At 34.5% G+C, this 14,040-nt stretch overlaps 1 protein-coding gene across 1 annotated transcript in view; it reads left to right on the forward strand.

Moving 5' to 3' along the window:
• ZNF654 (zinc finger protein 654) overlaps positions 1–14,040 on the forward strand; it is an 87,813-nt gene that overhangs the window by 51,949 nt on the left and 21,824 nt on the right. Inside the window, 1 exon segment of the mRNA XM_032277191.1 lies at positions 3,225–3,306. Within this exon segment, the coding sequence (XP_032133082.1) occupies positions 3,225–3,306 (82 nt within the window).

Below are 14,040 nucleotides of genomic sequence, written 5' to 3' on the forward strand. Positions count from 1 at the left end.
TGTTGTTCAAGGGTGAACTGTAAATCATTCTGTTTGGGATTATTGTGGATACTTATTTCAGTTTAGGTAAATGAACTGTACATAACATAATTTGGACCAAAAATTTTTATAAATAAATGCATAAACTATTAATATATTAAACATGGTAAAAAATATATTAAACATATATTTACTGTAAAAACGTATTAAACATGTTCAACATGAAAAACTGATAAATATTATGATACAATAATAAATTTTTGGAAAGAAATCTTTTGATGACTTTAATCAGATATTTTAAAAATCTTCACAATTTAAGAAGAGTTAGCCTGTTATATTTCAACAAAATTGACATACGCATAGCGGAGCAGAACAAACCTCTGAAGATCTTGTGTTTCTTACAGATTGTTGAAGAAAATTTGGATGGTGATGTTAATAATAATGGTAGTACTATATTTTTAAGCAGCTAATATCTATAGCACTAAGTGCCAGGAATTATGCCAAGTGCTTTTCAAGAGGTGGTTACTATTATTACTTGTGTTTTATAAATAAAGAAACTGAAGCACTGAGATATTAAGTAACTTGCCCAGGGTTACTCATCAGTTAAGTAGTGGAGTTGAGATTCAAACCCGAACAGCTAGAACATGTGTCTGTAAATGACCAGATAGTAAATATTATAGGTCTGTGTTGTCACTACTCAACTCTACCACTGTGGTATAAATGCAGCCATAGTGAATATGTAAACAAATGGATATGACCCTGTTCCGATAATACCTTATATATTGGCACTGATCATGGAATCTCATGTAAATTTCACCTGCCATGAAATATGATTCTTTTGACTTAAAAAAATATAAATATGGCTAACCATTCTTAGCTCATGTAATGTACAAACACTGGCCTTCCTTGGGCCAGGTTTGGCCGATGGGCAGTAGTTTACCAGCCTTATTATTGTAGGCTGTTACTTATATTTTGGGTTTCTACTTTGTACTGTTTTGGACTCATTCACTCTGCACCTTACAGAGTTTTCCTCCATAGGAGGGCTATACAAGTTGATCTCTAAACATTTAGTTGATCATTTATACAGTCAGTAGGAAATCCAACAGGTTGGAAACGAGAGGTATTACTTCTGCATGTATTCCAGATTCTTATAGTAATTTCAGCCTTTTCTTACTTCGTAAATACTTGACTTCCTTAAAGCTTCCTCTAAGGAAAAAGTAGCTAAACCATGTGTTCCGCCTTTATTCAGTCATTTTGCATGTGTTTTTTCTCTTTTTACTATCATTATCATGGAATTGGACCATGTTACTTAGTAAGTGGTAGTGGGGCATGCACACTACCATCTGTGCTTTAGATGGTACAATCCAAACAGCAGTCTGTAAAGTCCGTAAGTAGTGGGTTCATTTCTGTGTTTTAGGAAGATAATAACTGCTGTGTTGAAGGTTGATTTTAAGCAAGTATGGAATGTCAAGAGTGGAGGTCCTGTAGATGTTTAAAGATGAGATAGATGTAAATTAGTGCTTTGTTAATAGGAATAGAGAAGATTCCAGAGGCACTTTTTGTTGGGCTTGTTTCATACTTATTATTAGTAAAATGAATAATTACAAAAAGGATTAATAACAAAAAATAATTATTCCTTTCATTCCTGACCCCTAGTTCTTATTTATCCTTTGCAGAGTCAGTTGATTTTACTAGTTTGTTGGATATCCCGCTAGATAGTCTGACATTGTACAAACTTTATGTATTGGTGTACATGTTACCTCCATCCCCCAACCCCTTACCTCCATTCCCATTTATACAAAGATAATATAATGACTATATGTCTCTGTGTCTTTGCTTAACAATATATCTTGGATTTTTTAATCTATTCATATAGACGGAGCTATATTCTCACTGTGACATTAATATTTGTATTATATTTCATTGTATGGATATATTTTTGTAGTACCCTATGGTATACATTTAGAGTATTTCCAGTTTCTTGCTACTATAAACCATTTGTAATATATATTGTTTATGTTTTTGAACTTATATATGTATATTTAGAGGATGAAATTTCTAAAAAATCCACTCGCATTTCTTTTCTGCGAAATATTCTCTTGCAGTTTTCTCCTGGGTTATTGACTTTTTTTTTTTTTTTACCTAACTTGTAGAAGCATTTAAATTAAGGAAATCATCAAAGAATCCTCAGTGTATCAGTTTGCTTTTGACTGGTTTTAAGTTTTTGGTCTGTTGATAATAAGATTTTGTAGTAGTCAGATTTAAAAAAAATCAGGTTATGGGGTATGGTAATTGTGCTATATTTATAAGTGCATGAAATATTAGGTCTTATAGTTTTAAAGCATATATAATACCTATGTTACATATTATAATTTTAGTCTTTATTAGTGATTTGATTAAAAGCAAAAACCATTTACTAAAAAAAACAACTTCAGGTATTCACACTTGAGGATCTGCTACATGAATTAAAAGATTTAGAGGGATTTGTTACTTGTTAACCTGTACTACTTTGGATTGCTAAATAAATAATTTTATAATTTTTCATGCTCATATTAGGAAATCATGTTCCTTTCGTTATGAACTCATAAATTATTAAAAGCACATAAAGTATTTAGTAACAGTATTTTTCAAATAATTTATTTAAAAAGGAGGAACTACAGAATTTGAGCAATCCTGTTATGAGTGGGATAATCAAGGTAAGCCTAGTGTGAGGAACCACATGTCATTTATTAGATATAGTTGTTAGTATATGCTATAATATAAACGTTGGCCTAGAGTTTTATGGTGATTCTCTAACTTTTCTTATGTTTTTATGTTAATTTTATTCAACTCTTATATCACCCTGAAAAAAAATGAGATTTTGGATTTTCTCTGGAGTCCCATTATATTAGGGTAAAGCCGGACTTAATGTTTTCATTTTAGATCATCCTTCCATGTATAGCTATCATCATTGTGACTTTGTATGCCATTAAATTTTATTGCATTGTGGTCATTTGTAGGCATGAGTAGTATAATTGTTTCATTCTGTAGTTCTAAAACTTAAATATATTTGTTTGTATTCTCATTGAAGGCACTTCTTTTAAAGTCTTACAGAAAATATAATGTGAATTCTAGTGATGAGTACAATTTTTTTAAATCAAAAATTTTTAAGTCAAATATTTGATATTAGATAGCTGTTACTATTTGATAATCTTGTAATTGGAGCAAAACTCAAGCAATGAAAGTTACTTGCTTATTCTTTCTAGGAGTTTCTTTGAGTTGCTGCTGTTCTTTGGAAGAGATGAGTTTTATGAAGAGCCCTTAAAGGATATTCTTGGATCATTCCAGGTAAAAAAACAGTTTACTACTTCACATTTTGTCTACATTTAAAATAGGCCATTATGCTCCCCCTAAATATAGCTTATTGGTTATTTATTGCTTATAAGTTTTTAATGGTTGCTAAGATACCAATGTTTAAGGTCCTATTATTACTGGCAGATAAAAAAACTCTTAAAATTGATTTTTAACTGTATTCCCAAGCAGTTTGTAGCTGGAATTCCTGTTCCACATTTGCTAGAAAAGAGCCTCCTACAACCCTTGTAGATTTCTAGAACTTAGCCCTGGTGAAAAATAATTCTTCTTTGCCAGACTTGAAGCAGGCTGTCTATCCCATGCTAGTTTTCCTTTGGCTGTACTTGATTTTTTCTCTCTCATAATAGGGTTGCCAAGCTAGGAGGCAGAAATTTATTTATTTTTTTTTGAGAGGGGGCACTTGGTATAGGAGAGAAGAGAGTAAATTCAGATGGGAATGACAAAAGATTCAAGATCTCTCCTGTAGGTGAAATAACATTTGATCTCTCTACCACTTATTGGGAGGGAACCTTGACCCACTCGGTGAAGTAAAGGAAGATGTACTTTGAGCTCCCCTTAGGGGTTAAGTGTCTCTGACCACCCATTTAGAACTGAAATATACAGACGACATATTTTATATTTGTTACCATGGTGTTAAAAGAAAGGCTTATGGACAACCAGTACTGCTGTATTAGGTACATTATATTGAACATTCTACTTTAACCATTCTTACATCCAGCAAAAGAGGGAAAAAAAACCTATCATGGAACTTAACGTTCCAATTAGAGTGTATATTCAAGTATTTAAAACTTAAAATTTTCCATTCCATTTTTCTTTTGACACTTGTATTCTTGGTGATTCATTCATAAACTTTTACTCTGAGTCCTTACAGTGCTGTGCACTAAGGTCTGAGAAAAACAGTAGTAAGCACAACAGAAAAATCCTTCTATTGTGGAGTTATTAATAATTCTGGTATTGGGACGGAAAGACAATAAATCAAACCTTTATAAATGAAAAATATTTTAGAAAGTGACAGGTTCCTTAGAGAAAAATAAGAGGGGACAGGGATAGTGCTAGCATGGTGGTATTGGGGAAGGATATTTCAGTATGAAATGGGGAGGTGAGGAAATAACTCATAGAGATGTTGACCAGTGATAATGGGAACCACTGAAATGTTTGGAATACATGAGGGACAGTATTAAACTTCTATTTTAAATGTATGAAAAACATAACATTTGTGAAGGGATATATCCTTTATTTTTTTCCCTTGAAAGAAGGGTGCCCATTCAGTTATGAAAATAATAAGTTTCTCAAGGAAAAGATAACAGTTTTGCATACTTTTCTATCTCCTTCTCTGATCCTTTGACAGTCTCTAATCCTGGCTGATTCTAAGCCTATCCACTAACCATCCCCACCCCCGACCTTTAAAAAAAAAACAAAACTGCCATTTCTACCACTTTTGTGGCAGAATTTCCTTGAGCCTCTAACTCCTAACTTCTAGGAGAGGTTTCACCTTTTGCTCCCATGTTACCTTTACCTGGAGAAACAGCCTTCATTTGCTGAACTGAGCTTCTCCTGTAGGTGCTTCCCAGGCCTGTGCCCTTAGGAACAAAAGGGCCACATGTAGTCCATCATGTATATCTCCCTAAAACCTTTTATTTTTCAAGCTTATGAATTCTCCAGGCTTTTGACTGACATTGATAATACAGTGACCAATTCAGTAACAACCACAAATGTCACCTTTTGAAATATTAAAAATATGTTATTGTATTGGTGCAAGTGCACCCTAGCTCCCCAAGTGGTTCATCTCTATACATCTTTCATACAGATTCATGCCAGCATAAGAGGGTGTTCTTTCTCTTCTCCCATAAGTAGGACAAACACAGTGCTACTCATATTTTAATGTACATAAAGATCATCTGGGGATCTTGTTAAAATTTAGATTGTGATTGCGTAGTTGTGGGAGGGGGGCTGCTAGTCTGCATTTCTGATAAGCTCCAAGGTGATAGTGATGCTGCTAGCCCCTGAACCACACTTTGAATACCAAGGTATTCTTTGTTGGATTTGAGTTAACTTCTGTTTCCCACCCTGTATTTCAGCTATGAGTTTTGCTTCTAGCTTTGCTACTTACACTGTGCCGTCTTGGGCCAATTTTATAATTTCTGTATCAGTTTCTTTATTTGTAAAATGAGGGCAATAACTGTACTTGCTGCATAGTCATTTTATGGGAAATGAGTAAAGTGCCATAATTCTTGGCAAAATGATCGTGTCACTGTTTTTAAGGCAGGCAGTAGAGTTTGTCTGGTGAAGGACATGGGTTCTCCAGTCTTACTACCTGTGTTTTTATTTTTACAATAATTACAAAACGAAGCTCTTAGATTTATTATTTTCTTCCATAAATTTCTGATATCCCAAAATCTGAGTTCAAGTAAAAATTTTTAACTCCTTACCTACTGACTATAATTTTTTCTCCCTGTTATTTCTACAAGAAACTTCATTCTTAGAGCCAAACGTTCCATTTACTGGCTTCTAAAAGTTATCTTTCTTAGCCTTTTGCTTCCAATAATTTTTGTTTACATTTCTCATGTGATACATCTGCCTCATCATCATCATCATCATTAGATCTAGCAGTTTTCAAGAGTCCCAATAAAATGACAAAAATAATGTAAAATGAGGGAAAATAATAATGATAAATGCTGGAAATTAGGATGGGGCTTTATGTCAGTTGCTCATGGATGAAACCAGATTGAAGGATGGGCCAAACAATACTTGATTGACTGAATGTTATGAAATAGGGAAATGTGTGAGAAAGGAAAAGATAATATAGAGAGAAAGAGAGACCTTTCAATAGTATACAGTTATGTCCTCCTATATCCCCTGCTTGTAACAGCAGAGGCTGGAGGGAATAGCAGATGGTAGGAATTTGGGGTGTGGTCAGTTTCATCCTTGTTGCTGATTCTAAGAAGTGCATCAGGGCCGGGTGCGGTGGCTCATGCCTGTAATCCCAGCACTTTGGGAGGCTGAGGCGGGTGGATCTCGAGGTCAAGAGATCGAGACCATCCTGGCCAACATGGTGAAACCCCGTCTCTACTAAAAATACAAAAATATTAGCTGGGCGTGGTGGCATGCGCCTGTGGTCCCAGCTACTCGGGAGGCTGAGGCAGAAGAATTGCTTGAACCCAGGAGGCGGAGGTTGCAGTGAGCCGAGGTCGCGCCACTGCACTCCAGCCTGGCGCCTGGTGACAGAGTGAGACTCTGTCTCAAAAAAAAAAAAAAAAAAAAAAAAAAAGAAGTGCATCAGGCATGTAGCAAAGCCTAAAGAACAGGAATCCTGAGTGACTTTTATACCCACATTAAAAATAAGATATATGGGCTGGGCGTGGTGGCTCACACTTGTAATCCCAGCACTTTAGGAGGCTGAAGCGGGCAGATCACCTGAGGTCAGGAGTTTGAGACCAGCCTGAACAACAGGGAAAAACCCTGCCTCTACTAAAAATACAAAATCAGCAGGGTGTGGTGGTGCATGCCTGTAATCCTAGCTACTAGGGAAGCTGAGGCAGGAGAATCACTTGAACGTGGGGGGTGGAGGTTGCAGTGAGCTGAGATCGCACCATTGCACTCCAGCCTGGGCAACAAGAGCGAAATTCTGTCTCAAAAAAAGAAAGAAATGTGTGTGTGTGTATATATATATATATATATGTATGTATATATGCCTTTTCATGTGAGCATTCTCCATTGAGAGAATGAAGGTATGACCCAAACTAAATGCAGCCAGCCCCAATACCCAAAGGTAAGAAAGTCTTACAAGAGAGGCGTGGTTGTCTTTCACTGAAGTTTCCTCTTTACTTTCTGATAGGCCGTGATCTAACAAATTAAACTGTAGTACATATAAACTTCCTCCTTCTCTCTTTGTTTGGGCATGAAGGATTTGACAGAGACTATTCACCTGCTAGTAAAACAGTTCTCTGTTCTAGATGTTGTACATAAAGATGACTAAAGAGGATAAATACTTCAGTTATCATCAGTTAAAAATGGAAAGATAAGAGGTGAAAAAAAACCACTTTTCTTAAAGGATCTCTTATGTTTTTGCCAATGTTGAGTTCCAAATGTTTTCCATGAAATTAAGTGAAATTTCAAAGAAGGGACAACCACAAAGAACATGTAGAGGTAAAGTATTATAGAGAGATGGAACTATTAAAAGTACAGTGAAGGCAATTAGCAGATTACCTCCAGCAAAAACCAAATTAATGAAGGAAATAATCTCTAAACCATAATTTAATTTACAACTCATAATTACTTGCAGATATATCTTGATTATACTTTTTAATTTTGGGGATAAAGGAAAGTTCTTGCAAATGTAGGAATCATGTAGGTAGAATAAACAGGATTCCTACAAAGGAAAAAATCAAATTAGGCCAGCAATAAAATTCTCCATAGTAATAAATGCCAGCATAAATAATGTCTCGAGATTTTTAAGGGGAAACATATGATTTAATAATACAGCTCTCGAGCCCTATAGTTTATAAGATAGGGCAACAGAAAGAAATAGTTCCAATACTTGGAAACAAACCAATGACAGGTATTTTATCAGGACAATGAAGTAGTATGCCAGGTGATCAAAATAAAGATTTACAAATGGGGTCATTATAGAATAAAAGAAATAAGAGTGACCTGAGGAAAAAGTAAGGCATTTTTATTATGGCTATCATGAAGAAGCCATTAATGTCAGATGATTCCGGAGAAGTAAAATAGAAACTGTAAAAAACACACACACAATAATCCAGAACTAAAATCTCAGATTATGGTATTGATTGGATGGAGATAAGGAAGACAGAGAAGGATCAAATGTATTCTTGGGCATCTATGTGGAAATAACTACAGAGTGGTGACATTGTGTTAAGTAAGCAGTGATTATATAAGGGGAAGAGCAGCATATAGAAAGATGTCAAGTTTCATTCTAGACACACTGAGCTTTAAATGTCATTGGAATGTCCAAGTACTACTGCCCAATAGATGGTTAGGTTTTTTTTTTTAAGAACATTTGCTACTTTTATAAATTAAGAGAAATATAGATGTTTTTATTTATTTATTTTTTAATATAAGGGGAAAAAGCAACTGTGGGGTAGTAACTGAAATGCCAACTAAACTAGTAATCTAAAAATCTTACTACCAAAGCTCTGCAAATGTTTTAATGAGCCTGGCCTGACCTTGGGGAAAATTCTATCCTTATCCCTTGGAGCCAGTATATAAGTCACAAAGATCTTTTTTGTTCAGGCTAGAAGTAGGCCTTAGTTAAGCCTTCTTTCCCTGGGACACAACCTGTTTTTTATTTTGCTTTTCCTTTGGGTCAGTCAGGAAAGAGAGTTAGGACTTGGTAAGGGATACTATTTCCCAAGCAGGAGGCTCAAGGCTATCTCACTGCAGTAGCACCATAGCCGAAGTGGAAAAAATCAAAGGAGCCAGCCACAATAAAGGAGTTGAAAAGCCCACCCAGCTTACTGGGGCAAGTGTTGATCTCCCCTAATAATAGTGTATAGTCATCATAAACCAGCAAACCTGCCAGATTTTATTATTTTTAGCTAAGATGAAGGTGTTTAGAGCTACTGACTTTCCACTAAAACTTCACAACCTGGACCATGACCCTTCTCTGGAGTACTTGGAATAAGTTTCCCAAAGATTTAATTTGGGAAAGTCCTAATCTTGGTATTCAAAACAGCCTTTGTAGTACTAGCTAAAAGGCTTTTAAAGAAAACAACCATATCAGCTTAACAGCAAGGCATTTTGTGAGGAGAATTTTCAAAACTGTGCTGCCATATTTTCGGCTCAGATAGCTCTCTTCTGGGTCTACTCAACTACACTTTGAGTGTGTGTGACTTTTCACCTCTAAGTTTTTCCACCATTACTTACAAAGCACTAATCCCCATGTATTTTATTTGTGGTTAGATCCAGTGGGTGGAGACTGATTATAATTCTTGTGTCTCCAGTACTTAGTAGTGTTAATCCCTTAGTACGATATAAATATTTGCCAAACACATGAAAGATAAGTAGATCCACAGTCATTTCTGAAGTTTAGGCATGCCTCTCTGTTTTAAAAAATTTCTTTTAGTGATCTATCATCATTTGTGAAGTTTAAAAACAAAAAATACTTCCAGTTCTGGGATACAAGTACAAAACATGTAGTTTTGTTACATAGGTAGACATGTGCCATGGAGGTTTGCTGCACCTATCAACCCATCATCTAGGTTTTAAGCCCCGCATGCATTAGGTATTTGTCCTAATGCTCTCTTCCCTCGCCACCCCCAAACCCCGACTGTCCCAGGTGTGCGATGCTCCCCTTCCTGTGTCCGTGTGTTCTCACTGTTCAACTCCCACTTATGAGTGAGAACATGTGGTGTTTGGTTTTCTGTTCCTGTGTTAGTTTACTGAGGATGATGGCTTCCAGCTTCATCCATGTCCCTGCAAAGGACATGAACTCATTCCTTTTTATGGCTGCATAGTATTCCTTGGTGTATGTACCACAGTTTCTTTATGCAATCTATCATTAATGGGCATTTGGGTTGTTCCATGTCTTTGCTATTGTAAAATAGTACTGCAGTAAACATACGTGTGCATGTGTCTTTATAGTAGAATGATTTATATTCCTTTGGGTATATACCTAGTAATGGGATTGCTGGGTCAATTGGTATTTCTGGTTCTAGATCGTTAAGGAATCGCCCCACTGTCTTCCACAGTGGTTGAATTTACATTCCCACCAACAGTGTAAAAGCGTTCCTATTTCTCCACAGCCTTGCCAGCATCTGTTGTTTCTTGACTTTTCAATAATTGCTGTTCTAACTGGCATGAGATAGTATCTGATTGTGGTTTTGATTTGCATTTCTCTGATGATCAGTGATGTTGAAATTTTTTTCATATGTTTGTTGGCTGCAAAAATGTCCCAAGAGCTTAAAAAAAAAAAAAAAAGACATATAAATGGCTAGAGGTATATGAAAAATGCTCATTACTAATCATCAGAAAAAATCAAATAAAGACTACAGTGAGATATCATCTCACACCTGTTAGAATGGCTATTACAAAAAACAGAAGATGTAACAAGTGTTGGTGAGGATGTACAGAAAAGGGAACTTTTCTACCCTGTTGATGGGAATGTAAGTTAGTAAAGCTATTATGGAAAATAGTATGGAGTTTCTTCAAAAAAACTAAAAACAGAGCTACCATATAATCCAGCAATCCCACTACTGGGTATGTATTTAAAAAAGAGGTATCTACCACTACTGGGTATATATTAAAAAAAGAGATACCTCTTTGACATATCATTATGTCAAAGAGATACCTGCATTCCTGTGTTTATTGCAGCATTGGAATCAATCTGTGTCTATCAATAAATGAATGGATATTTTAAAATATGGTATGAGATATGTGTATGTGTGTGTGTCAATTAGAAATAAAAAAGATTGGAGCAATAGGGGCCATTGTGTATATCAATGGAATTGCTGGTTGGCAAGTTTCAATTTAGAGTAGGTGAATGGGAGAATTCCTAAAAGTCAGAATTAGGAATGCGTGTATATATCCATAGTGGTGGATTGTTTTTTGTTTTTTGTTTTTTTTTTTTAGAAAAGTAGGTTAATTTTTTTAAAGAAAAGTTAACATCCTTCCTTAACCACTTTGTATAAAACAGTACCTCCTGTAACACGAAATAGGTGTATTGTCTAAAACCGTTTATTTCATAGTCCCTTTATTACCACCTTGCAAAGTCAGATGGAGGATGAATCGGTAAATGTATTGGTGGTATGAAAACATCAAACATTTACTTGTAGAGTCTATTTTGACAACATGCAGAAAAAGATGAAAGTTGAAATATGCTCAACTGTGAGAAAAAGTATAAGGGAAAATATTTCACTATCTATGAAAGAAACATATTTGATAAATGTGCCATACATTTAGCATTGGGAGAGGGAAGGACTGTTAAAGTTTCAGATTCTGAAATCACATCATGATGATTGTATTTCTTACATAACTTTTGGGTAGCAATGGGTAAAGCTTTGATGTTTTGCCATTGGCTTTTATCTATTTGAAATGGTTAATCCTGTTTAATAATTCTTATATATATAACTACCTCAAAAAGATTTTCACTTTGTGTTTTTTCAAAATAATCTTCTGTTTGAGAAAAAAAACCTTACTTCAATTCAGCTGTTGAACTTGTGTAATTATCTTGAAGAGGAACAAGAGACAGAGTTATTTCAAACATAAAATTTGTAATAAATAAACTTGAGACAGTTAAGCCAAAGGGATCAAGAGCAAGCTTCCAAAAGATAGGACTGTCAGTGTCAACAAATTGTATACATTTCAGGAAAGGCCAGTATACCCTGACATGGGAATAATGACATAGAACAGTCATTTCAGAAGAGGGTACATCCAACCATAAACAAAGATTGTGAGCATCTTGCAGTCTAGTATTGTCAAGAGTAGGCATGTACCTGCTTTTAAAAATCAGTCTCAGGATTAACACTTCAAAACTAGCTCTGAGAACACATCATTGAAGTATTCATTGTTCACTGAAAGATCATGTAGAGTGTCCTAATACATAACAGCTAGACCTTTCAGCATATTAGTGCTTGAAACAATTTATATTTTTCCAGATAAAATATAGAAAATGTAAGCTATAAGGAACTGCACAGGGCATTAAGTTCAATCTCATTTTTAAATAAGTGATGAAACTAAGTACCAGAGAGATTCATTCATTAATCCATTAAACAACAATTATGGGAGACGAAGTAGCCTAGGCAGTTAACTGTCGCTTAGGCAATACTGTGACCTGTTCTCTGGACTGACTCCTGTGTTCTTTCTGCTAAATCAAGTTTTATATTTATTTCTTTGTATGCGAACTTTCGCTGAAAAAATCTTTCATGCGCCTTAATTCTGCTTCAGGGCCTATGTAGTGCAAGTTAGGATGATGACAGTAGTTGGAACAGTGACAATTAAGATGGTAGCCATATTAACTACCAACTAATTTTGAAAAATAACTGCTTTTAGTTGATGGTTTTACTGTAGTTATGATTGGCTTCCTCTTCAGATAAAACTGCTAATTAAAGTAGCATGTACATTTGTTACTTTTTATCAAGTTTATTAAACAAGGAATCATTATTCATATTTTAAATATCATGTTTTAAAAGTCCCAAAAAGGATATCCTTAAATAGTTCAATGAGTACATAATTCTACTTATTTTTTAAAATCAAATAATGTAACTTATAAGCATTCACACATTTTTATAGTTTTGAGACAGAGTCATCTTAAAAATATTTTATCCAATTCCCTTATTTTACATATCTGAAATTAAGCCCCAACAGAGTTGAGGTTGATAGAAACAGAATGAGGGCCTAAGTCTTACTGTAAACCCAGCTATTTTAATTCTTTCTAGGCCATACTCCCTAATCTATTATAAATAATGATATGCTCATATGTTTACAGTAATGTATATGGCAAAAGAACAGGTTTAAATAAATGTTTTATTTATACTGCTCTCTTGAGAACTTCATGGTCTAAGATTTTAAAACCTGAAGACTGCCTTATTAGCGACGGGGAGGGATGAAGAAACTTTAGTTTGGTGATCTGAGTGGTAGCTGACAAAGGCCTACACTAGATTGGTAATTGTAGAAATGGCAAGGAAGAAGCAAATCAGGAGATGGTGAAGAAAACTGACATGATAATCAGTGGAAGACAAAGATGAGTTTTATATTCAGCACCAAACACAAATATAAAAACAAATAATACCTAAGACCAGGAATCTCCAGACTTCTGATATATTATACAGTTTTTAAAATACAGTTTGAGCGCATATCCCCTTTATGTGTATGTTACCTAGGCACATGTACTCATACTATAAGTACATTTAAAAAGGATAAAACTAAAATAATGTTTTAAATTCAAGAGTATAAAGTGACAGTAGTGTGATTATGCCATATTTTTGAAAAATTTTCAAAATTATTGTATCACAGTGATACAGTAATTCAATTTTAGCTTCAGTTTACTTTGATGTTTGATCATAAGTTAAAAGGATACTTTTGATAGAAAATTTTCTTTTCTGGGCATTAGGACAAATAAGTAATGCATGTGGGGCCTAAAACCTAGATGACAGGTTGATAGGTGCAGCAAACCACTATGGCACATGTATACCTATGTAACAAACCTGCATGTTCAGCACATGTTTCCCAGAACTTAAAATAAAATAGAAAAGAAATAAATAAAAAGAAACTAAAGATGAACAAAATAAAAAAGAAAGTTGTCTTTTCTGAATCATGATGCTTAGTTTAAAATGCCTTCTGTTAATTATGCAAAAGTGAAATTTGACTACCAAATTTGTATTCCTAAAGTCAATCTTTAATACAATCTTCTTTAATACTGACCACTTTTAACAATGAATTCAGAAGTCATTAAAATGCTTCAGTTGAAAATATTTTCAACAGAAAATTATTTTTTTAATGGCATAATAGAAGTATTATAGGTGACACACTGATTTTTGGCAACAGCAATCATAATGCAAACACTTCCAAATTCCAAATATTCATTTTAAATTATTTTCTTTGTAAGAACTTTCTATTGAAAAACAGTAACTTTTTTTCATTGTTATAACTGTCCCCTTTATTTTATATGGGCAAACTCAGAATGATAAATTTTTGAAATTATCAGGTAAATATTCCTCAGGAACTTACCATAAAAAAGAATGGCAAATTGGC

The sequence above is a fragment of the Sapajus apella genome, unplaced genomic scaffold (assembly GCF_009761245.1).
Source record: "Sapajus apella isolate SASKATOON/1434 unplaced genomic scaffold, GSC_monkey_1.0 scaffold8, whole genome shotgun sequence".
Classification (NCBI taxonomy): Eukaryota; Metazoa; Chordata; class Mammalia; order Primates; family Cebidae; genus Sapajus; species Sapajus apella.